This window comes from Hesperophylax consimilis, chromosome 23 (assembly GCF_061612785.1).
Source record: "Hesperophylax consimilis isolate HC1 chromosome 23, BYU_Hcon_1.0, whole genome shotgun sequence".
Taxonomy (NCBI): domain Eukaryota; kingdom Metazoa; phylum Arthropoda; class Insecta; order Trichoptera; family Limnephilidae; genus Hesperophylax; species Hesperophylax consimilis.
Genome location: NC_142858.1, coordinates 16,203,970 through 16,227,847, shown reverse-complemented (window position 1 = coordinate 16,227,847; position 23,878 = coordinate 16,203,970). Strand labels below are relative to the sequence as shown.

At 32.8% G+C, this 23,878-nt stretch overlaps 1 protein-coding gene across 1 annotated transcript in view; it reads right to left on the bottom strand.

The window, feature by feature from the left end:
- The window catches only part of Pxn (Peroxidasin), a 58,249-nt gene extending 41,644 nt beyond the window's left edge, over nt 1-16,605 (bottom strand). The window contains exon 1 of the mRNA XM_089645968.1: nt 16,032-16,605. Within this exon, the coding sequence (XP_089502094.1) occupies nt 16,032-16,201 (170 nt within the window). The 5' untranslated portion in view covers nt 16,202-16,605. The remainder of the gene's footprint in view (nt 1-16,031) is intronic.
- Between the last annotated feature and the right edge of the window lie 7,273 nt (nt 16,606-23,878).

Below are 23,878 nucleotides of genomic sequence, written 5' to 3'. Positions count from 1 at the left end.
GTGTTTAGTGATCTGAATACTGGATAGCCAGGTACTCAACCTTCTTCTTTCCAATCTTTTTCTTATTTTCTCTTCTTCCTACAATGTTCCCCGAATTGAGGTTATTGTAACTCCAACTGGCTCAAGGAGGTGGAACTCTCGTATGTATGGCAATCACATAAAAAGTAAATATAATGATTGAGAATAGAAAACTGGTAGGTACAGATAATTAAAGTTATGGAAAAAATTCGGTTTATGGGAGTCACTCGAATAACCGAAATTGAACTTGATTTAGACTAATTTAGGGCTGGGGAATCCGAATCTGTAAGAATTAGGTGGGGGTGCCGACCCCCACCTAACTATCTCTGTTGTCGGATATGGATAAAAATACATGAAATTTAAACAAAAGTTCATTAGTTAGTTCCATTATTTGCCGCCTGTAAATGGTTCATATCAAGAGCGTTCTGCAGCGACTAAGTAAAGGCATCCTGTAGAGCGGTGTGCGTGTGTTTTGATGAACCCAACAACCTGTAAGAGCGTATTTATTCAGAAAACAGACGGTCAGTTTGTTCGACACCAGGCGTTCACTTTTTACTGAATGCTTTGCATCTAATCAATGCCCATTATGTCTGTTTGGTAAAGTTCGTCGAACTTAAAAATTACCATTTACAACACAGACCAAAAGGCTTATAACTTATCTATTATTATGTTACCATCTTGACTTTCATTGTGTTTTTGACAATGAAAATAAATAAATTACGAATTTTCACATCTTATACAGTCTTTGCGAGCTCTAAATGATTTTGTGGACCTAAAATTTCACTGATGGAAATTTTCAGCATTGCTTTAGTGAAAGACCACTATTCAGGATCTATAGTATGAATGACCAGGTACTTCCAAATCTTATCTCTTTCCACTCCCAACTTCTTTCAAATTTTTTAACATTACTCAAAAGGAATATACTGAAATCCCTTTATGAAGTATGGATACTTCATATTCCACACCAAGTGGAATGCTATAAAAAAAATTATTAAAATATTTTTACAGAACTCTTGAAATTGTCACAGTTTAATAGAAAAGTTTATTTTTAGAATCTTCTGAGAACATGGCATGAGAAGTTGGCAATATAGAAATGATAGGAAATTGGTACCATTTAAAAAACGAGTTACGATTAAGATTTACTTCGCGACAAGATGAGGTCATTTTAAATAGACATGCGTTGGAAGCTATTACAGGAGGTGGGTACGTACTTGTGTACACCATGATTGTAAGTCTGTAATAAGCAGGGGTGGGCGAAGATTTTTAATAATTTAGATTTAATTTGGGTTTATTTTTGGATTGCCTTTAAAATACGTGTTTCCGTTTTCTTTAAAGGTCCCTCCCCTCCCACCAAAAACCCTTTATCACCCTTTCAACGGTGTTATCATTAAAAAAAACATATTGTAACTGAATGTTAAAGCCAGTGTATGGTTAGACCAGCTTTCTTGAAAATCGATCGGATAATTTCCATTTTGTAAGTCTACTTAGAAGTCATACATAATATATTTACGATTCTCACAACAGTATAGGTGTGAATATGGTGAAAAAATATAGATTATAATAAAAAATGTCATTTTGTTTTGAAACAGTAATACTTTCGAATGGTTGGGTCTGGCATTATAGAAAGTTCACACATTATATTTCTGTAATGTTAACGCAACTATTTTGAGCTCACGGTGTCATTGACAACACGGAAGTGTTTTTGTCGTTTTTGAAACATATATGTTTTGGATTTCGATTGTTTGATAAATAAATGTAAAACTAGTGGTTTAAAATATGAAATTTTGACTAAGATAAACCAATGAAGTTAACCCACAGTTGCCACAAGCCACTTTCTCACGAAAAGGTTTCGCTGTAACCGTTTTAAAAAAAAATATATACATTAAAAATATCTCTAACGTAATACATTTGTAATATAAATATTATTTGTTCAATGAGTGAGACTTATTATAATTTCATCTTACTCTGAAATGTGTAATTTTTCCAACGCTGCGCTCGACCCTAGCTATTTGTATCGCTATATTATTTGTTAATTTATGTGTTCTATAAATATTCACATTTTACACGCTTACTGTGTTCATTAATAAGTTATTAATGGAACAATCATTTATTTAAAAATAAATATTTTTACAATATTCTATTTCAAATTATACTAGATTGCGTATATTAATTGAGCATTGGACACATTCTACTTTATTTCATTCAAGTATTTATGAATACAGTAATCTTGTAAGAATGCAAATATTTATAGAACACGTAAATTAACACATAATACAGCGATACAAATAGCTGGTTCCATAATAACTCAACACACATTTAAAAAGGTATACTATGCCATTAAAAAGCGATGAAAAAAACTAACATTAACTACGTAAATAATTTAACATAGTTTTTGTTTCATAACTTTATATCGTTTTTTAAATGTTTGTTGAATTGTCATTCCGATGAGTTATCCGGTCACCATCAATAGTATGCTTATAATTTTGAATAATTTATAATTATAATGTATAATATTTTGCAATGGGAATCAGAAAAAAAAAACAAAAAAAGTTGGTACCTGCTAAGTACAATTGTTTTAGGTACGTAAATAAAAATGGTCTTACTTTACATCTGCTTTAAGACAGCTTTGGAGCTCTGTGCATTTTGGCAGATTCAGTTTTCATTGTTTTGATATCGGCGAAATATGAGTTAACATTTGACAGCACATAATAGCATCTACTTCAGATGAAATTAATAGATCATAATGTGCCACGTAATTTGTGCCTTAACCGAGGTACAAAAGACACACCCGTATGAATTTTCTTTACGCGATAGCTTCTAGCGGCGATTTTTTGATTCAATGTTAATTTAATTATTATTACAAACTGAGACGTTATTAATTAATTAACTTATCTTAACCCTTACATCTTCTCTTCTTTAAACATGCGAATTTCGCGGTCCATTAATATTGACCTTAAAACAAGCCAGCTTGATTTTATGTTAATCTGACTTGTTTTTATCTTCCCACCTTTTATTTTAATAAACTTTATTTTATGAAACCATTAAACGTGTAACGCGGCAAAAGACATAAAAAACAATTTAATTTAAGTTGTCACGATTTATTTCCTGTTGGGAAGGATTAGCAACACAGGGAATTACCCGGAGAGCAGACTTAGGCGGAATCCACTTAAAAAATATATATTTTTAGCAAATATTCCAGAATTACAGATAACCTTGTGAAGGATTGAGCCCGCAACGACATCTGGAATTAACCCATCTCTTTCACGAAGTGATTTACTTTTTTGATAAATAATGTAATATTATTCAGTTTTTAAAGTTTCTTCATCCAGTGAAGACATCGCTTTTTACATTATACTTCATACTTTCCTCAAATTTAAACAGAGTATTTCTAAAGAAATTTTAATGCGAGGAATGAGAAGCTTCAGTGACAATTTTAAGTAAAGTTAAAACGACTCTCAAAAATACTTTTTTTCAAATTGTGCATTGTGTTTGATGTGCATTGCATGTACAAGCTCGCATTTTCAAGTAATTTTCTCAATAAATCTAACAAACTGAGGGGTTGGATATCTGTAAATCTCTCTGTCACATGCTTATGCAGAACACTGATAGGATGACTGTCAAAGGGACGGCTCTCCTGGTACTCCGGGAAACGAAATTCAGAGGGTTTTGTCTGTGTTCCTTAATCTTCTTTATCCATTTAGAGTCAAAAGTCGTTGACGTACAGGGCAATTAGCTATTTAGCGAATTACCAGAGGAAATAAGATACAAGAAAATATATATTTAAATTACGAAAATACGTGATAGATTTATACTAATACATGTTTAGAAAAGGTGTAGTTTTAGGTCATAGATAAAGGAGATAGGTAACCCGAGAAAGGTAACTAAGATGACCTCCGTGGTCCAGGGATAAGGCTATCGACTTGCAATCCGGAGATCGCGGTTTCAAATCCCGGCGTGCACAAGTAAATTTTATTGAATTAATTTGTGTTATTCCACAACTTTTTCGTTAAAATTAATGCAAAGTAAATTTTCTGCACGTTCCAGAGTTGAAGATCCTGTAGGTATCGCCCTGGTGTAAGACCACCATTCAGAATTGAAAACTTGTTTAAAATGGCTCCAGTCATGTTTGGTGACTAGATCTGAATAACCAGGTTCTTCCCCTCCCCCTTCTCCGTCCCCTTCCCCACTCCACTACCTTTAGCCTCTCAGCATACCCAAATTAAGGGTGCCACAATCACACTAACTCTAGACGGTTATGGAGCAGCAGGGACAATTGTGAGGTATTCACATTAAAAAAATCCACAAAAAAATAAATGCGAAAGGAATTCTGAACATTATAGGATATTACTAAATTATACTAGATAGTGCTTGACATATTATTTTTGTTCTTGCAGATGATAGTATTTTTTGCAAGCTTCAAACCATTGCTCTCGTCATTTCTACTGTCATATTAAAAAAATGCGATTCAATGAACAGATGTTCCGCTACTCTCTGATTCATTTGTTTTGTTAGCTCACCAACTTGTCCTAAAATAGCTGGTCGTGTGAATGTGAATCAAATACTCGAGTCAGGTCTGGTCAGTACTTAATGCAACAAATTATGAATTTATGAATATGAAAGCAAGGATGGTTGGTTAGTTTGTCAGTGGTTATGGCACCACAAGTCATTATAGACATCGTTATAGACATAGATCGTTATAGATCTGATTAGCCAGGTGCATCAAATCTCTCTCCATCTTTTTGCCTTTCCTTCTGTTATTTAACTCATCCTAAAAAATCCCCAATACCAACGTTCCACAGAATTTACTGGATCGTTCGACAAACCAGATTAGCAATAATATGAAGAAGTAACACTATAAATTTTGTTTAACTCTATACGCCATAAGCCCGATGGAGAAAAAACTTACTACATAACATTTACACTAACGGACCAAAACTTTTTGACAATAAATTCGAAAATTATTATTCATAACTCATGAAATTATTATTCTAACAATTTCAACTCACCGAAAAGCTCAAAATATTAAAAGAAGATGAAAACTTTACTACATTTTCCTCAAACTGAGAAATATTCTACAAAAATCAATGCTACAGAAGGTTTACTATGCACTAGCCACTAGCCCAATCAATTCTCCAAAACGGAATAATAGGCTGGGGAGGAGCATACAACACTAACTTGGCCCAATTGGAAGAAGTCCAAAGAAAATAATTCTAAAAAACTGTCAAATTATTCGACCCGTGAATTATTCCAAAAATTTAAAGTTTAGAAATTAAGGGGATGCACTACGTCGTGTAATATTTTAAATTGAACCGCTATCAATAACAACCCTTACGTAGATGGCGATAAGGTTTAAATTCCCGCTTAACACCATCCGCCTGTTTTGATTTATGCAAGAAAAAAACATGGCAAAAAGTGCCTTTTATTTTATTTTGTGGATGTTTTGTGGAACTTAATTTGCCACATTATACAATAAAATCATAACCAAAAATGGGTTCGTAAGTAGGAGATTTTGAACTTTAAAGCAGTTTTCATAGGCCTTTACATTATTTTTTTCTGGGTTTATAAAAAGACTTATCTAAATAATACTCAATTATTTCAAAGGCCAAAATGTATTCTACTCGCAGTATTTAATTAAAGCATCTGAAACATTTCCAGGCAACCAAATTTTCATATCAAAAACACATGATTTTGCATTTCTACGTATGGCATCGCCTTAACAAGAAAAATCAAAAAATGGTATATTATTGTATAAAAAAATCAGTGTTAAAAATATATGTAGAATTTTTTATTTTATTTTTATTTTTGCAATATTTAGCGTTTAGACATCTGTTATTCCGTAAACTTATGTTCATAATCTGAAAGTTTGTATATATGGTAGTATTCCTAAAATGATTTAATGTTAAAAACTTAAAACGACAATCCTTGCCCAAACATGAGTGACTTTTTATTATATACTTTTTATTATATACATTGCACATACAAAAAATGATATTATATATATATATATATATATAATATCATTTTTATAATACCATATGTATATATTTATAGTAAATTGTATTTCTTTGTCCTCCTCACTAGGGTGACCTGTGCTGTGATCATTCACATTTTCTATTAGGGAGGTATTAACAGCTTGGAACATTTATTATACTATATAACTACATAATATTATTAAAATCTTACATCATAGAAATATGTTTAAAAATATAGCACATTTATTTGTGGGATTTATTGTTAACATTTTTTAATTTTTGTTTTTGTATTTACTTTTTTATAACCCTGTATTATATAACTGTTCCAATGTATTTATTTTATTACGATAAAAAATTGGATTTATCAACAGAAATCATATTCGTAAGTACAGATATTTTCATGAATTTTTATTTAAAAAAAAACGCCTATTTTTCGCAACGTGTTACGGGAACCGTTGGAGTATCAAGTTTAGTATTATAAACTGAGCTATGAAAGATATGGAAAGAGAGTTAAATTGATGTAGGTACTTTCACCTTCCGTGCAGTAGGAGGTACCTGCCGAGCATATTGCTTGCGGCCATGGGCGTAGATGAGTGCAATCTTAACTATAAAGCAGAAAACTTGTGTGCTGATGCTGCAATACTCTCAAACGCTGAGTTTTGGTGTCATGAAATAATCACAATTTTTTTGTCTCGAATTTTATAAATCAATGCTAGATTTTCAGCTGGCAGCTTTATTTCCGTGAGTTTGCAACGTACTTCTCAATTGTACAATAAGCTTTTTAGGACTGGTTCACAGTCGGGAAACACGCCAAACACGCACCCAACTCGTACATCGTACACGTACACAGTTGAAATTTTGGCAATAATTTGGGATGCGGTTTTGGGTACCGCCGTCTCAGGAACCATTTGTTGGATTATCAAAACCTGTGCCATAGGTCATTCCAAGTGGTGCGCTGCGCTTGATGATTAAGTAGGGGTGCCTGAGTTCATCGGTTGAGATGGTTAGGTTGCGCCTGCCCACCAAATGCGTGGTGTGCCAGATCGGGAGAAGTTGATTTGGGGAGGCCCTTTGACTTCTCAAACTGGTCTCTCTAGACCCATCGACTTGATAGCTTCAAGTCCGTCACTCCTGGACGCACTGATCCCTAGATTCCAACCCACCCCTCATACCTTTTACCCCTTTAACCATCATACATTTCATTCTCAGAACTTCCTCTCCTTCTTTTCCTTAAAAATACCCTCCACACAGCATCCGCAAAAATCACATATATCATGAGGGAAATTATTTTCTCCTCTTATGTGGGGTAAATGTAAAAAAAATGTCAACCGGATAGTTTCTACGACTCAACAGTTCAACAGCTTGGCTATGGAATGATTTTCCTGAATTTTCTTTCTCCCACAACATGGGTCTCTTGAAGACCCAGGTTCGCTGTTTATTTTCCTTAAAGAAACCCTACACATGAAACCCCCAATTATGACAAATGCACTGAGGGAAAAAAATATTCACGAGGCCTCCTATGTGGAGTTAATGTTTAAAAAGGAAACAAGAGTTATAAAAAAATGAGTATACTACAGTTCCTTTTAGGCGTAAAAAATTCTTTCATTGTTCACTGGACATAATCAATATTTTTCCGTCAGATTTTTTTGTAACACTTCAAGATCTACACGACGACGTACGAATAAATAATGTAACCCTTTCCGTTTCGGGGTTATGACCGATTCATTGTTCGCGCAGAGTGATTTTCGAGGCTCTTATCTGACCCCACTCCTCACTCGATGACAAGAAGCAAAGGAGTATTTATAAAATAAACACGGTACTTAGCGCTACAACCCTTGAGCCACGAGATATTTTTAAATATTTGGTGACAACAAAAGCTTTTCATCGCTAACATTAGCGGGACCTTAGTACGGGAGCTTCTTTTAAAACGTTTTCGCGAATACTCGTTTTATTGTATTGTGGGCTGGAAAAGTGATTTTAATTAGTTTTAAGTACATATTACACATAAATTTTATGTTACCAATTTGTTTTAAATTTTTTGAAAAAAATATAGCGCATGGTGAATAAATTGAAAGTAAAAGTGAGTTTAATAACAATTCAACATGTTGGCAAAAATAACAGTAAACGTTAATTAATAAAAAAACGATAAATCTACATGACAAAGTGACAACATACGAGTAGTCTTTAATAATTTGTATGAGAATAATAATAATAGTTTTACATACAGGGCCGGTATATCAGTTTCTCTCTCGCTTAGTTTATATGACAAGCTAAGCACGCAATCCGTCATCTTCAATATTAGACGTTTGGTCTATGATTTTATTAGAGGAACGTCAATTTTACGAAAGTTAATCAAACCTATTTCAATTTCACTTTCGTTTACAGGAATTAATGAATGCAAATTTCGAAGTGGAAATTAACCCATTTCCCGACGTCCAATCGAGCTGAATCGATCAAATTTGGTGGCAATTAGCATACACACACCAACGTATATTAGTCCAGTCAGTGGGGGATAAAAAGGGCTCCACCTTGCAAAAGGTTAGGTAGTAGCGATTTTCACATATGTTGTTAAGATTGGGACTATAAAGAAAAAAAAAAGTTTTCGACCTTGGGGGGGTCGAGCTCGACCCGCCATCTTGGATTGAAGGTGCCAAAATTTGGTTTCTTCAAAATAATTATGAAGTGGTTGATTTTAAAACCAAATTTGGAAGAAAAACTTAAAGACAACTAAATTACCTACATTTTTTGTTCATAATTTTTTTTTGTAAGTCTAATAGGTAACGAGTTACAGCGGTTGAAAGAAGAAAATTTTGACAAAAAATAATTAATAAATAAAAAATAATCGATAAATTTTGTACGAACATATTACACAATATCATTTTAACATATTTCTACGTTACAATATACTTATATAGCATCATTCGTGTGCTCGATGATGTTGATTTGTTATAGTGGGATCCTAGTCTACAGCTGACTTGGCAACACTGATTGAGTCCTGGTTACAGGACGTTGCCTGGATGCTCATGTCTGCAGATGTTCTTTTCGATGAAACAATGCCAGTTCAAGTTTCACAAGAACGATTTTTAGCCAATGAAAATAACAAAGTCCGTCTGATTTCGATGCTTACAAAGCAATTTATACAGGATGATTTTACAGTTAAGCAGGCTGAAGAAGATGCTGATGAGTTGATTGTCAATACTGCGATTTCCTTGTGTTCATCATATGACGCTGTTTTCATTATTGGCGAAGACGTTGATCTTAGTATATATCTTCGCAAACCCGGGAGAGGCAAAACTTTTGAAAGACTGTATTCCGCGAATAGTGTGAAATACAAAGAGGCGGCTGAGAATATTCTGTTTCTTCGTGCCTTTAGCGGCTGCGATACAACATCGTCCTTCTTCAACCAAGGAAAAACAAAATTTTGTTCGCTTGTGCAAAAAGACACAAGACTCAATGCCATGATAGGAATCTTCAAACAACATGATGCAACACCAGAAGACATAGCAGTTGCAGGAACACGCTTTCTTGTTGCTTTGTACGGGGGTGACATGGATAAGGAAACCTTGGAAGAAGTCCGCTACAAACGTTTCGCAAAGTCGACAACAAAAAGCAAATTCAATCTTGTCTCTTTGCCACCAACGAACGACGCTGCACGGTACCATGCATTTAGAACGTACCATCAAGTCCAAAACTGGTATGGAATCCAAAAAAATCCAGAAAACTGGGGCTGGAAACGTGACACCAACGGGCTTGTTCCAGTAAGAATGACAAAGAAACCAGCACCCGAGACTTTATTAAAATTTATTTCATGCAATTGTAAAAAAGGATGCGGCGTTGCATTTAGCTGCAGGAAAGCTGGATTGAAGTGTTCTATTGTATGTGGGTGCTGTAATGGTCAAACATGCTGAAATTCGCCAGAGGTTCACATCGATGTCGAAGACGAAGAAGAAGAGATTTTGTCAATGGAAGGCCAGAATCTCAGTATCACAGGCAATGAGTTAGATGATGACATTGATGACGAAGACTGTTATTAAGTAACATAATTTATAGTAACATAATTCATAGTAATGTAACATAATTTCTCCCCACTGACTGGACTATATGAATTTTTCTAAAATTTGATGAAATTACAGCAGATAAGTTTTGAGATTTTCACGGCAAAAGAATAAAAGCTATTTATTTTTGGGGTAGTGTGCCGTGTTGCAATACCTCCGTCTTTAGTCAACATTTCGGATAGCCTTACAATGTCCATCATCAGGGCAGACGTGTAGAGATTGTAGTAAAGTGTGTGCTCATGAATGGAGATGTGATACCGTATTGGAAACTCCAACCCCCCAAAAGCTAGTGTTACAGTAAAATTTTAAATGGTTTTGTTTAATTTTAAACCATTTAAAAAATTCTGTAACTATGTTCTAAGAGAATTGGAGTACATTTACATAAAAAATTCAAAACTTTAATTTAATGTAAATGTAAATTTAAAATCAGACAAGTAAACACAATGATTTTAATAGTAATAAGGCCAAATGAGTCACATTACAAGTTAGTTAGTTATACACATGGAAGGGTATTGTTATAAGCCCTTGTTGGTTAGAGAATTACGAAAGAATCCATAAAAAACAATCTTTACAAAATTGCCCTGATGATGAACACTGTAATGCCATGTGAAATGTTGACTAAACAAGGAGGTAGAGCAAAACAGCATAATGCCCCATAAATAAATTAATATATTGACATTACAGCAGTAATTATTTACGAAGATACGAAATAAATGTCTGCCCTACCCAATTGTGTTTTAGTTTCATTGTTATCGCGGTTGACTCCAGTCCATGGCGAGGAAGGTTCAAACCTCGGTCAAACATGAAATTAGATGGTTATCAGCATTGAGTAAATATAATAAATCAATTGTTATTAGTCATTGAACCACCCAAGCGCTCTGTGTTTGAAGAATTACCTACCTCCTGTTGCGGACTTCTTACAGATAAGATATTATTGTTACATTTTTGTTTTTGTATTATTAGTTTGTTTTATTTGGTTTTCGATAAAATTGTGTGTGCAGTCAATCAAATAGACTATATTATTCATTTTTTTGGTTAGTTATTTTATAAAAATTGAGGAAGACGAAAATCGTTCCTGACCCCGAGTCCATATTTAATATTGCAGATGGCTATGAATCCGATGCTAGTCATGTTTCCAGATGCATGTATTCTGAAAATTTCTTATCAGTGAATAAGATATATAATAAGATATAATTATTGACATATTCGTAAAAGTATGTAAGAGTATGCAATTACTTATGTAAATGTAAAATTTGTCATTGGCACCGCAGCGTCTAAAACTGTAACTAGTTCCACAACTATTAAGGATTCAGTGGGCGAGTTAGGCCGCTTAAATTTGAGCGAGGAATCGCGTGCTCAGAGAGTTCACAAGCATTAAGCCCGTGACAGACCACGCTGTAAGCGCCATATATTTGGCCTATTTCAGCATATCGGTCGCCATACATTCCCATTGGTACTATATGGCGAGCGGTACGCTGAAACAGGCCAAGCAATGATGCGTATAGCGTAATGTGTCGTCTACCTTTTGAGCAACTGATATACCGGCAAATCATCACTTTCCTTTGACACGTCACTCCCTTCAGCCTCACAATATACCAGTTTTAGAGGAGGGTATGGGTACCGCCGCCCCGGGAAACATTAATTGGATAACCAAGATCTCTGACATAGGTCACCCAATGTGATTCGCTACGTTTGGTAACTTGCAGTGTTTAGTGTTTAGTTTAGTGCTTAGCAGAAGCGGGGTGAGGATTGTCTTGGCGGCGGATTCGTTTGCCCATCTACTGTGTGGCGGACAAACGAATCATTTTTTTTCTTCTTTCTTTCCCTAAAAAACCCTTCACACAGCATCCCCAAAGATGACATGGTGACATGTAGCCAATGTTAAAATAATACCTTAATTCGGGATGTCATGGTCCCACTGGCTTCGGTAATTACATATAATTCAAATTTAAATACTGTAAATAAATTGTTTGTAATCACATAAACCTTTTTGTTAGAAATAAACTGAATAATAGACGCTAATCAATTAAGTTATATTTGATTCGTTTAACCTTCAAATGTAATTCTATTGTATTGTGTGCATCCTCAATCGCCTCATAACTCGATTCGATTAACCGACCATGTACTTGATCCAAAGAATTATTGTGGTCGGGTTTTATTAAAGATCCATCAATCATTATATCAGCGGATGATTTATGGACAATGCCTGGACTGTGGGACGTAGTCCTACCACTAAGAGCTCCGTTGTATCGTTTTTTTCTGTTATCTATTTTTAAAGTTATATTTTTTATGTGCATTTTACAGTTCAAGAGACTGCTTGTCCTCTTGGAAGACTGAAGCCATTTAAATCAACGTTTCAATTCTGAATGGTGTTCGTAAAAAGAAATAAGTATTTATAAACTCCAATTGTTATCAAGTGGTACTTACTCCTCGGTATTCTTCGATAAACAGTTAAGTCCAAAATTATGAGGAAATCCTTATGTTTCGAATTACGTAAATAACTCAGTATGTAATCAAATAAAATACTTAGGACGTATTTTTTCACACAAATTCAAATTTAAAATTTGTTATTAAATGGCTATTCAGCGCCATTTTGTGTTTTTGTTAGAAAGGGAAAAAGGTACCCATTAAATGCCGATTCTTAGTTTGAACAAATTGTTATCAGCAGAAGAGGACTGTTGAATATCAGGGATATTGTTAAGCTTGTATCTAGAATTGGCGTTTAACGGAGACCATTTAAATGTAAAAAAAAAATAAAAAATGGCGCAGAATGGCCATTTTATGACTTTGTTACACGCGAACTTCTGCGAATCAACCGGGCCTTAATTGTAATAATTGTCTCCATTATTTGGAAGCAAAATTAAAAACAAGAAAGCTTTCAACGCGAAAAATGAACACAAAATAAAATTAAAATAAATCTTAAATGAACATTGAGAAAAAAACCGACGAATGACTAACAAGTGACCGTTGAAAATCAAATTCTAGAGTGGAGTCCCTGGAGTCTTTGGGAAAGAGAAGACGGGGTGGACTGATGACCTAAAGATAAGTAGCAGTATAAAAAGATTTGACTAATTGAAATTAAGGAAGCCCTGTCCAAATGTGGACGCCAGAAAACGTGTAGTGTTGTTCATGAGACAGTACAACAAATCACTTGTAAAGTTGCTTTACGTGGAATTAGAGATCTCCCCTAAAGTGGTACATAAAACAGGTCATGTTCCAATATATGTATTTCATTTTGAACAGTAAATGTAATATTCCTTTAATCTATCTATATGTGAAAAACCTATGGTAGCTAGGAACATATTTATTTTACTCTGGCAACTGTCGTCACAAACATTAAGAAGCTATTAATAAAACCGAATACTGTAGAACATCTCCATCTTCTGACATTTCCTATTCATTATGATAACAGTATGCTACACTAGCGCTTCCTAGCGGAACGAGTTGTGAGGTTTGATTTTTATGCATGATTATAATAAGCAACACTAGCGCTTCCAGCGGTTGTAGTTATTTTATGTTTATCCACAATGTGGTTGCTACATGTGACAAGAAAATACTGCAAATATTTTACTGGAGTTGGATGATTTATTAATATTCTAGGTTATTTGATAACACCCTTTCAAGATTTGCCAGTTGAACTATGGTATCTCCATTTTAGGAAAGTTACGAGGCACGGGCTGAGGATGTTGTAAAAGGGTAAGAAGAATGAGAAAAGTGGTAAGTAACTGGATATAGTTCAGATAGGGTTCAATATTATTCATAATAAACAGTTGCCAGATCGTGTAGATCAATGTGTTGCCCCCAGCTAGAAAGACTAAATACATATTATGTAGGTTACATAAGTAACAGAGATAGTAGCAAATATGAGTACGAATAGGTATGAAAACTATTTTATTGCACCAATTATTTGTTTGTTATTGACTGCTTCGTAAAATAAAATAAAAATCCTCTAAATAGTGGTTTGGCACAGTGTAGGTTACAGGGTCTTTCAAATATAATTTTATGATGTAAATAACCTAAATAAATCCAATTGACTGTTATTTCTGGCTGAAGTCAGAGATTTCAATAAAGGTTGGTTTGAAGGGAATCTTAATGCACTGGTTGTGACTGGTTGCACGCTCGTTATGACCTAAAGGTCAAGTTTGAATACAGCATCTGCCGCTGGCTTCGGTTCTACCAACCTAACAGGTTAATACTACTGTAATAACTTGCTTTAATTTGTTGTTCAATGGACGAGTGTTATGAGTTAATGGTATGCTTACAAAAAAAAAACACAATACTATAGTAAAACAACAATATAAAACAATGTTTAAAAAAAGGGTTTTATGAAAGAATATATTATTTTTTAAAGCTACTGACTAATAACAAGGGGTTTAATAATTTCTGATGAACGTATTACTAAAATCTCCAATGACTTTAAAGGGATCTCTACGGATGTAAATTATTTATATAAAATTTAAAAAACAGGACCTTACCATTAAAATATTTTATGTAAAACGGTTTAAAAAATTTATAAAAACGTTTTTCGACTATAAAATTAGTTAACTCTTGATTTGTGAAGTCTGGCGTTGAAACAAATGCTTTTTTAACGTCCATGGAATGACTGGGTGAATACAGCTATTATTTTCAATTCTGTCACGATCTATGTCACTTGTAAATATGTACTAAACTGTAAAAAAAATTGACAAGACTCTTCTTTGTTGGTTTGAAAATTTTCATCTGTTCAAAAAGTGGAAAAAGGTTTCGTAAAAATTAAATTGAAGGTTTTGCAAAAACGAATAGTACCAAAGTACTAGTGCCAATATAGGTACATTATAATAGAAAAGAAGAGAGAGAGAGAAGAAATATCCGCGAGCTTTTAAAAGTCATCCGTCGCATGCGATGTAATGTGTTGAATGATTGCCAAAGATTAGCGTTTAATATACTGTATTTTTAAAACAATAAATTTTATGACAAGAAGGTATCTACTAAGAACTTAACAGTGGTGGATACATGTTACCCACCAGACAAAATTATTATACTAAACAAAATTGAAATTACAATTAAATGTAGGTCATATCATTTCCCGTAACTTGTAACTTGTATGAAATGTTTTCTAATTTTTTAATATTATTTACGTAATTGTATGTAAATGTGCAAATTTTAAGTAAATAAATCAATAGAACATATATATTAACCTGCATTTGTTGCTTATAAAAAAAACATAAATAAAAATCTGCATAAAAGATATGCAGACTACCAACCTTGCTTTTTCAGTATAAACGTCAAACGAGTGATCGGAATTTTAATGAAAACAATGTAATTTACATACTTCATTTCCAATAATCAAAATGATTTACATTAGTTAATTCTGTTTCCATAAATACGTATAGTCCGCTGGCTTAGTATGTTCCAATCAGCACAAACAGAGAAACTAATAATAATATTTACGTAATAAGTTTTAAATAATAAATTAATAAGAAAAAGTTTTAAATAATAAGAAAATGTGTCACATCGTCGTTTAGGGAAATTGTATCAATTCAAACTCCTTCATTTAATCAAACATACTAATTATTTCGGTTGTCTTTGCATCCTGCGTAACACTGGTTCAATGAATTCAAATTTGCATTGATTTAAGCGTTATTTTCAAAATCGGAAACGATTATCTGAAGAAATCAGACAAGTACCTACCTATAATATAATATTTATAACAGAAAATTATTTGAACTCTAATTTTCACAGTTGGGAATGTTTTGTCAAGAATTCGGACTATCCCGTGATTTTAAGGGGCTTGAAATTACGCAATTTCTCCAAATGACACATTTATCCTGACTAACTGATTTAAATAACTTCTAGTCTACTAAATATTCTTAGTTTTTTGGGTGTTAAAAACAACCAAAAAACACGTTAGAATGTAAGGATGGATGTGTTGATTTGTTGAAAAAAGCTTTTCTCGTATACCAAACATCAATACAATGGCGGAAAAATATATAGTTTTGGCACTTACAGTATCTGGGTGTCAGCAGGTACCCGCGGTATTGACTCCAGACCTTGATACATGCATCTTACGTGTCTCTTCTGGCAGATGCATTTCTTGGGGCACTCACCCTGTCCCTCCACTATCATGAGTTGCACCAGCAATGCCACGATCAGCCCCAACTTCCACGGCTCCATCATGTAGCTCCGTCAGCAGGCCGAATTGTGAATTCACTAGTCCAGACCACTGATGAGTTGACCGGCCGGTGTTTTTAACGACCAAAACGTTTGATCCCGCACCGTGGGAGAGTGGAATTCGCGCTATTTTACGATTCCGAATACAATAATAGTCCCAACAATCACTGATTCACAAAAGGTTCAAATACAATTGATACACTTCGGTTACGTTTACTTCTTCAACTGTCTTTAGTACGGGGTAATGTTTTGAAGTAGAGTTTTTCACTGTGTATTAGTCAAAGTAGAGTTTTTGAAAAGAAAAGCAACAGTTTAGATTAGGTAGAGGCAGCGCGATGAGCCAGTTCGCGGTGCGGGGCTCGCGGTGGCTGGAACGCGAATGGTGACTTGCTACCACGGAGACGGACCGGGCGGACCAACTCTGTCGGGAACTGTGAAGCGTGTAGCGCTCAGATCGTACGAACTACAACTTCGTAACCGCGTTTTTTAAATGTAGTTTGCTACAGAATTATAAATATGTTACCAATATTATATTCTATTTGTAATAGATTAACACGTCGCTGAAAAGTGCTTAGGTTTAACTTCAGTCTAGCTCTAAACGTATTGTTTTAAAGGTATTAATTTTTGTTAGTTAATTATTGATTCTATTATTTTTTATGTGTACAATATTTGTAGTTTATGTGTAATTTACATTGAAATCGTTCTATATTTTGGTAGGTGGAGAGTGACTTGAATGGTACGGAAACCGCATCACGCATAAGAGCCATACTTTCGAAGTATTAATAATCATCAGTAACAAGATACTGTGAACATATTATTGTTACACCCACCACTCATTAAAACGTTATAAAATACAATATCTAATTTGATTGATGTTCTCAAGACTAAATGTTTCCTTTCTGATTGAGAAAAACAAACAAGTTCAGTTAATATTTTGGATTAATTTTATATTTAATATCACTAATTTCAACTGTGGGTCTGACTGTGATGGTATTATACTTTAATGAATTTAGATTTGTTTTGAATCTCAGTTCCATTTAAAAAATCCATACTGACTTGTTCAGAATTCAGACTTTGCGTTTCTTTTGCGTTGCATGTAAATTATCAATCCGATAAGTATGATATCTCGTTATACCTACATAATTTCTTTTTGTAAAAATGATTGTTTAATTAATAAGTATATCATTTTAAGAAAACATAACAGTGATCGGCACCGCTTCTGAAAAGAATAGACTTTCTGAGTAATTAATTAACAATGGAATTTATGGTAGTTTGGCAGATTGCTGTATATTATAAATTGTATATTTTATGTATTCACAAACTAGAGATTCTTGCCCTTAATTCGATCCATAGTTAAAGAAGTACTTAGTACATTTATTGTTTTTATAAATTATTGGAATTATGCCATTTTGCGCTTTTTGTTTCAACAATTATTTTCAGTACTCATCGGTAGGTGATGTATTTAAATTTAAGTACTACATTAAAGCATTTTTTTTTTAAATTTGATCATTTGTATTTATTTAATTATTGATTTTAAGTGTTTACTTAATATTCTACTAGATAAAGAAAATACTTAAAGTGAAAAAGAAAACCAGAAAAAATATGGATTACAGGTATCCAAACCACTATTTATAACATCATTAACATATATGGATTACAGGAATCTAAACAAATATGTCTAACTTCATTAACAAATATGGACGTCAGAAATCGAAACTACTTTGTTTAACATCAATAACCAATATGCATTACAGGAATCTAAATCAATTTGTCTATCATCAGTAAAAAAGTAATTATGTAAGTGTAATCATCAGTAAGTTTTCAGATAGATAAATTTGTTTTAAGGATTGTACTGAAATAATATGCAAAGAAGAAACTTGGATTGACAAACCGTTCCTCGTCAGACGTCTTTCTTTACGTATAATTTAAACTAACTTGAGACAAAAACGCACGAAAATTAAACTAAAACTCGATCAAAAATATTTCTCATTGGAAAAACGAGGAATGTTATTTTGGGACCATTGTTTGGGATTAAGTATACAGGTCGGCGAGGAGTCGCCGGCCTTGTGATGACCGGAGGAGTTCGAGTTAGAGTTTTTAGCGGGACCCAACAGCAACAGTCGACCAACCGACTACCCGATCAACTGCGGCGATCGTGAAAGCTCTCAGAGATTGGCAAAAAGGCGATTCGGAGATCGCGATGGTTATTGGGATCAGGGTCATATGTCTTGATTATATTAAACGATTATTAATATTCCAAGTTCAAGCGACTAGAAACAAAATATTCTCAAAAAATGAAGCAATAAAAAATACTGTAACATTAACACGGGGATTGGTTAATAACTTCCTATAACCTTTAAAAAATCATTTTTTTACATTGCGGGAAAATTATTACTACATTAAAAAAATCTGAGTTCTGCCATGGATGCAATTGCAAATTGAGAAAATTAGTTAACTGCTCGAGCGATTGGTGTCATATATATATATATATATATACACATTTAAAATATCATTTAATTATTACCATTTCTAAAAATATTGATATGAAACTGCTCACAGCAGATTAAAGCCAATGAATCCCCGTATATTTCACCGTTTATCTCATATTCTTAGGTTTTATAAATTTGACACATTATGGCAAGCGATAACTCAAAACGTTTTTGCAAAATTGCATAGTATGCCAAAAATCCCTCGAGTGGCACAGTTTATAATTAGGCAATCTCTTTGGAACGATGACTGAATGATTAAGACACAAATGTCTAATACTTATAATATATTTACATGCTAATGATTTTTGATTTAGTCTCATCGGAAGTATCTATTTACAATAATATATAAACATCTTTATTATTTTTTTTATGCAATATGAACATCGTATGATAAACTATGTCAGTCTGATATATACACCGTATTAATTCTAGGCTACACGCCAACAAATTCTGTGTCATGGGACATTGTCTTTTGTCTTTTAATAATCATTTAATATAAATATGATTTATAATTTAATTTTATATATATTTATATAAAATGATTATTAGAATATAGATCATCAACGTCAGCAGATAACGGAAGAAAATTATTTATTACGAAATCATGTTTTTGTTGATCGTACTTTTTTTTTAAATGAGTGTAATAAGTTTTCAAAACTATTTGTTTTCCAATTTGCAGAAAATGATTGTTGCAATTTATAAGTAATTCCCACACAAAGGTTCCATGATATTTCATTAAAATGACAATTAAACACTACCTATGTAACCTATTTAACGTAGTTTTTGTTTCATCACTTTTCAAGACTTTATATCTCTTTTTGTAGGTGTGTTGAACTGCCATTTTGATTAGATACCCGATCATCATTATACAGATACATAATGCGTAAAGTTTGTGACGAACCACGCTATTTCTTTGTTTGATCTATTTCAGCGTATCCCTCGCCATACATTCGCATCGGTAGTTTACGGCGAGAGATATGCTGAAATAGAGCATGCCATGATGCGTATATCGTAATGTGTCGCCTACCTGATATAGTGCACAATATAAATAAAAACAGTGCAACTAATTTTTAGATGGTAGTTAAATAAAAATGTAATACATCAGTTTATAATTCTAAATAATTATTACTACTTTGTAGTTATTGAAAATAACCGATGCATCAAATTGCATCAAGAATTTTTTTTTTTTTTTTAATATTTACACAAACTGGAAACCGCAAGGCCGATGTAATCTTTAAGGGGGCTGTGCGGAGGGCTTATCTTTATTCTTTAGGTATTTAAAAAAAATATTTTTTTTACTAACGTTAAATGCGTTGAACACGTTTTCACACTAAATTTGCACATCAACGTCTAAAGTAAGTTTAAAGTCTCAGGGCCTTTGTCATCTTTGGGAAAGCTGTGAGGAGGGCATACTCCTTAAACATGAGTATTTTTTTCTGTAAATTTTTTTGTGTGTTCCGTTTTCGTGTCAAAATGGTAGCCATTTTGATGGTTCAGTAAAGATTCTTTCTTCAAATGTGAAATCGTCATATTTATTTAATTTTCTTATTCGCATTTTTACAATATTTTGGCACATCCTGCTTGAAAAAATTTGTTGATGAGGTAGTAAAGTTTTCTAGGACAAATTGTATAATACCTTATTTGAAATAAAAAAATCTTATTTATATGCAATATTTGGTTTGGTGTTTGTAGGTACCCACCTACCTACAAATATTAACGTTTCCGATGAAATTTTGATTTAATTTATTAAATAAATGAAAATCCAGCTAACCCAACAAATACACATTATATTACATAACCCAACCATTACATGTTAACAAATGTATGTAAATAAAAAAAAACCAAAGGTATTTAATTAATGTAAGGTACTCATTTAAGGTGTAGTTACATTTGTTTAAAAGAAATGTTTTTAGTGATGATTTAAATGTAAGTATGTCGGTTATTTGTTTGATGCTACGTGGAAGGTTGTTGTATACTTTAATGGCCATGTAGTGTTGTCCTTTTTGAAATATAGTTTTCTTGGCTTTTGGGATTAATAAGTTTTCTGTTAACCTTGTAGCGTGTTTATGTGTTGAGTTTTTTTGTGGGAACTTTTCTGGAGATGATCGAACTAACAGGCATAACTCCATTATATATATGTCCGTCACTGTCAGAAGTTTGCGATTTTTTTAAATTGGTCTACAAGAATCCCGGTGATAAATCCCAGTTTGTAATTTTTCGTAGGCACCTCTTTTGGATGATTAAAACATCTTTGGCGTTTACTGAGTTTCCCCAAAAAACAAAAAAAACTATTCCGTATTTTATCATTGAGTATACGTATCCGTAGTATGCGGTGATTACTGACTCGATGTTTAAGATATTTTTAAGGGTGCCTAGAACAAAAGAAAAGCTACTGATTTTTGCTACAACTTTAGATACATGTTCTTTCCAGTTTATATTTGTCGTTAAAATTTTGTTATTTTTATTTTTTATTCACTTATGTCGTTAAGATTCTGGCTTTATTTTAGGGTATTGTCTCATCTTAAAATAATATCTACCAAATATACACTTGTGCTACTAAGTATATATTATAAGACTATTTGAGGTTATCTGATTTTTGAACAAATATTAATAACATTGATGGAATCATTTATGCGTTTACTACTTAACATTCACACTTGTTTAATACTTGTCATTCAGTAAACAAAGACACTATTTATGTAGTTACTTAGTTCAGCAATACTTATTCCAAGTAGCCAGGCTATAAAATGCGATCATTTATATTTTTATAAATTCAACGTTTATAAAATGGTTATAAAAGCGCTTATTCTTTATTATTCACAATTACACGCACATAAAGAAATTATTGTTTAATACAAAGTAAGAGAAACTTATATTTCTATATTGAAGCAAGTTTCAATGTTATCTTTATTACATTTCATGCTTTGTGGTGAAGTTTTGCAGTGCAACTGTAATATTTGCACAAATCGCAATCCACAATCTATACAAATAAAAATGTTCGTTTGCACAAAATTTTAAATTTCCAAAATTTCTTCACCGATTGCTTTGAAATTTTGACATAATGTTGCATTCGAATACGCGTATGTTTATGTATACCTATATTATATAGATGTTACCTGTGAGAGGTAAAAACATGCTTTTAAAGAAAAAACAGCGTAATCTGTTGGAGGTAAAAGTAAAACGCGCTATTGTTTCTCTATCTGCACAGACAGACTGAGCCAAAGCAACGCGTGGCGGTGTACAGCTAGTAAGGAATAAGTAATACGCTTTGTAATTGAATATAAAAACTTTCCATTCATTTCCAAATAATAATAATAATATATTCCAAAAAGTCAACGACTGTAAAATTTTGTATATTGGCGAACGATTTGCCAAAGTTTGTGAATTATATATTAATTATTTTTATGAAACGAAAATTAATTGGAATAATAATAATCTTGATTGTGTACTTAAATATGTTTTTTAGTTTCATAGAAAGTGGTATTTCTAAAGTTTACAAGTAAAAACAATAGTAAAAAGCATTTCGTCTATCTTTGAAATAAGAATTTTTATATTTGTAATTCCATTTGTTCGTTTGTTGTATTGAAGTCTTTCATTTTGGTATACATTAACCTTTCAGTACTTTCATCGCATTTGTTCAGTTTGTATATTTTATTTATGTTCCGTAATAACAAATAATAGATAAAGTTTGCTTTGCGGTTAATATCAAACTTGAAAAATGTTTCCAAAAACGCTAACCACATTATTACTATTTTTTTTACTACAATTTTAGTAATATTGAGAGAACTCCATATTTTGAAAACACGTTCGTTTCGTTTGGGGAATTTTTAAGAACATTGTACCTTCACTTTTATCTTTTTTATCGTTTACATAATAAAAATATCTTTTAAAGTTAAACCGATTGTTACGATGGTGGCGCTAAATATGAATTTTTGGATATTTTTAGGATTTTAATAATGGATTAGGTACAGTATGAGTATTTGAGGCAAACTGAAAGAAAAAAAGATAAAAATACTTTTATAAAAAATGGACGCCCGGTCATATATGACCCTCAAACGCTGGAGGGGTTAAAAAGCATCTATTAGAATCCATTAATATAATCTAACAGAATCAAATCTATTAGATACAATACAATAATTTAAAAGCCGCGAACACTTGCGGCATGTTTTGAAGGGATACTATTTTATTCATTTTTCAATAACGGTTTATTAATTCTATTTATAATAATAAGTAATAAAACTTATATTTCCAGATAAGGCGTTTGTTGAACTATATAAGTATACATTTTAAAACCATAATATTCCTATTCTAAGTTAAATTGAAATGGCAGAGCACTGGCGAAAGTAGGAAGAACGCAATTGAAATTAGACCACCAAGGCGTAGTGTATTACAATAACATGTTTGTCTGATCTACGAATCTAAGATAGAAGAAGGCTTAATAATATTGACTAAAGTTGGGGAAATGCGAAACAACTGGCCTATGCTGGAATAGTAACAAATCTTGAAAAAAACTCTCACGAAACTTGAAAATTATCTTTCTAATAGTTCTGAGAAACAACTGGCCCTGAGAAATGGATGCTTATATTGATGTTATTATTGGGCCTTGCAATTTCGCAGTCATCAATCCCACTGGATACGCGCAGTTTTTTTTTAAATCCTGATATCTCGCGGGATCCGAGCGGGGTTTGATTTTTCGATAAATAGTTACATACATTTATATATATTTGCGATTAATCATCAAAAAATATAATCCTAGTATGCTTGGTACGAAATATATTACAAATTAACCCTCTTGTATATGAGTTATTTAACCAATAAACAATACGTAGAATCTGTGTTGCTTCTCCAATGTTATAATAACGATTAAGGATAAAACATGTTTTAAATCATAAAAAACTAGCTGATGTGTACCCGGTGTTGCTGGGGGTTATCCTAAGGAGTGAGACATATATCATCGCCGATTTTTTGTAGGCCTTTTAAGATATAAAATTCCGTAGTACATTATTTTGATGTATCTCAAGAGGTTTAGCTAGCGTTAGCTATGTAAGCGCCAAAAAAAATGTTTCTACTTGATTACAAAACATTGTCTTTTCTCTACACTCTTTAAATGTAATATTCATGTATTTGTTTTTTTTTAAATTTTTATTATAAAACGTTCGTTTACGAAAATTCTTATTCTCCAACACGTATGTGG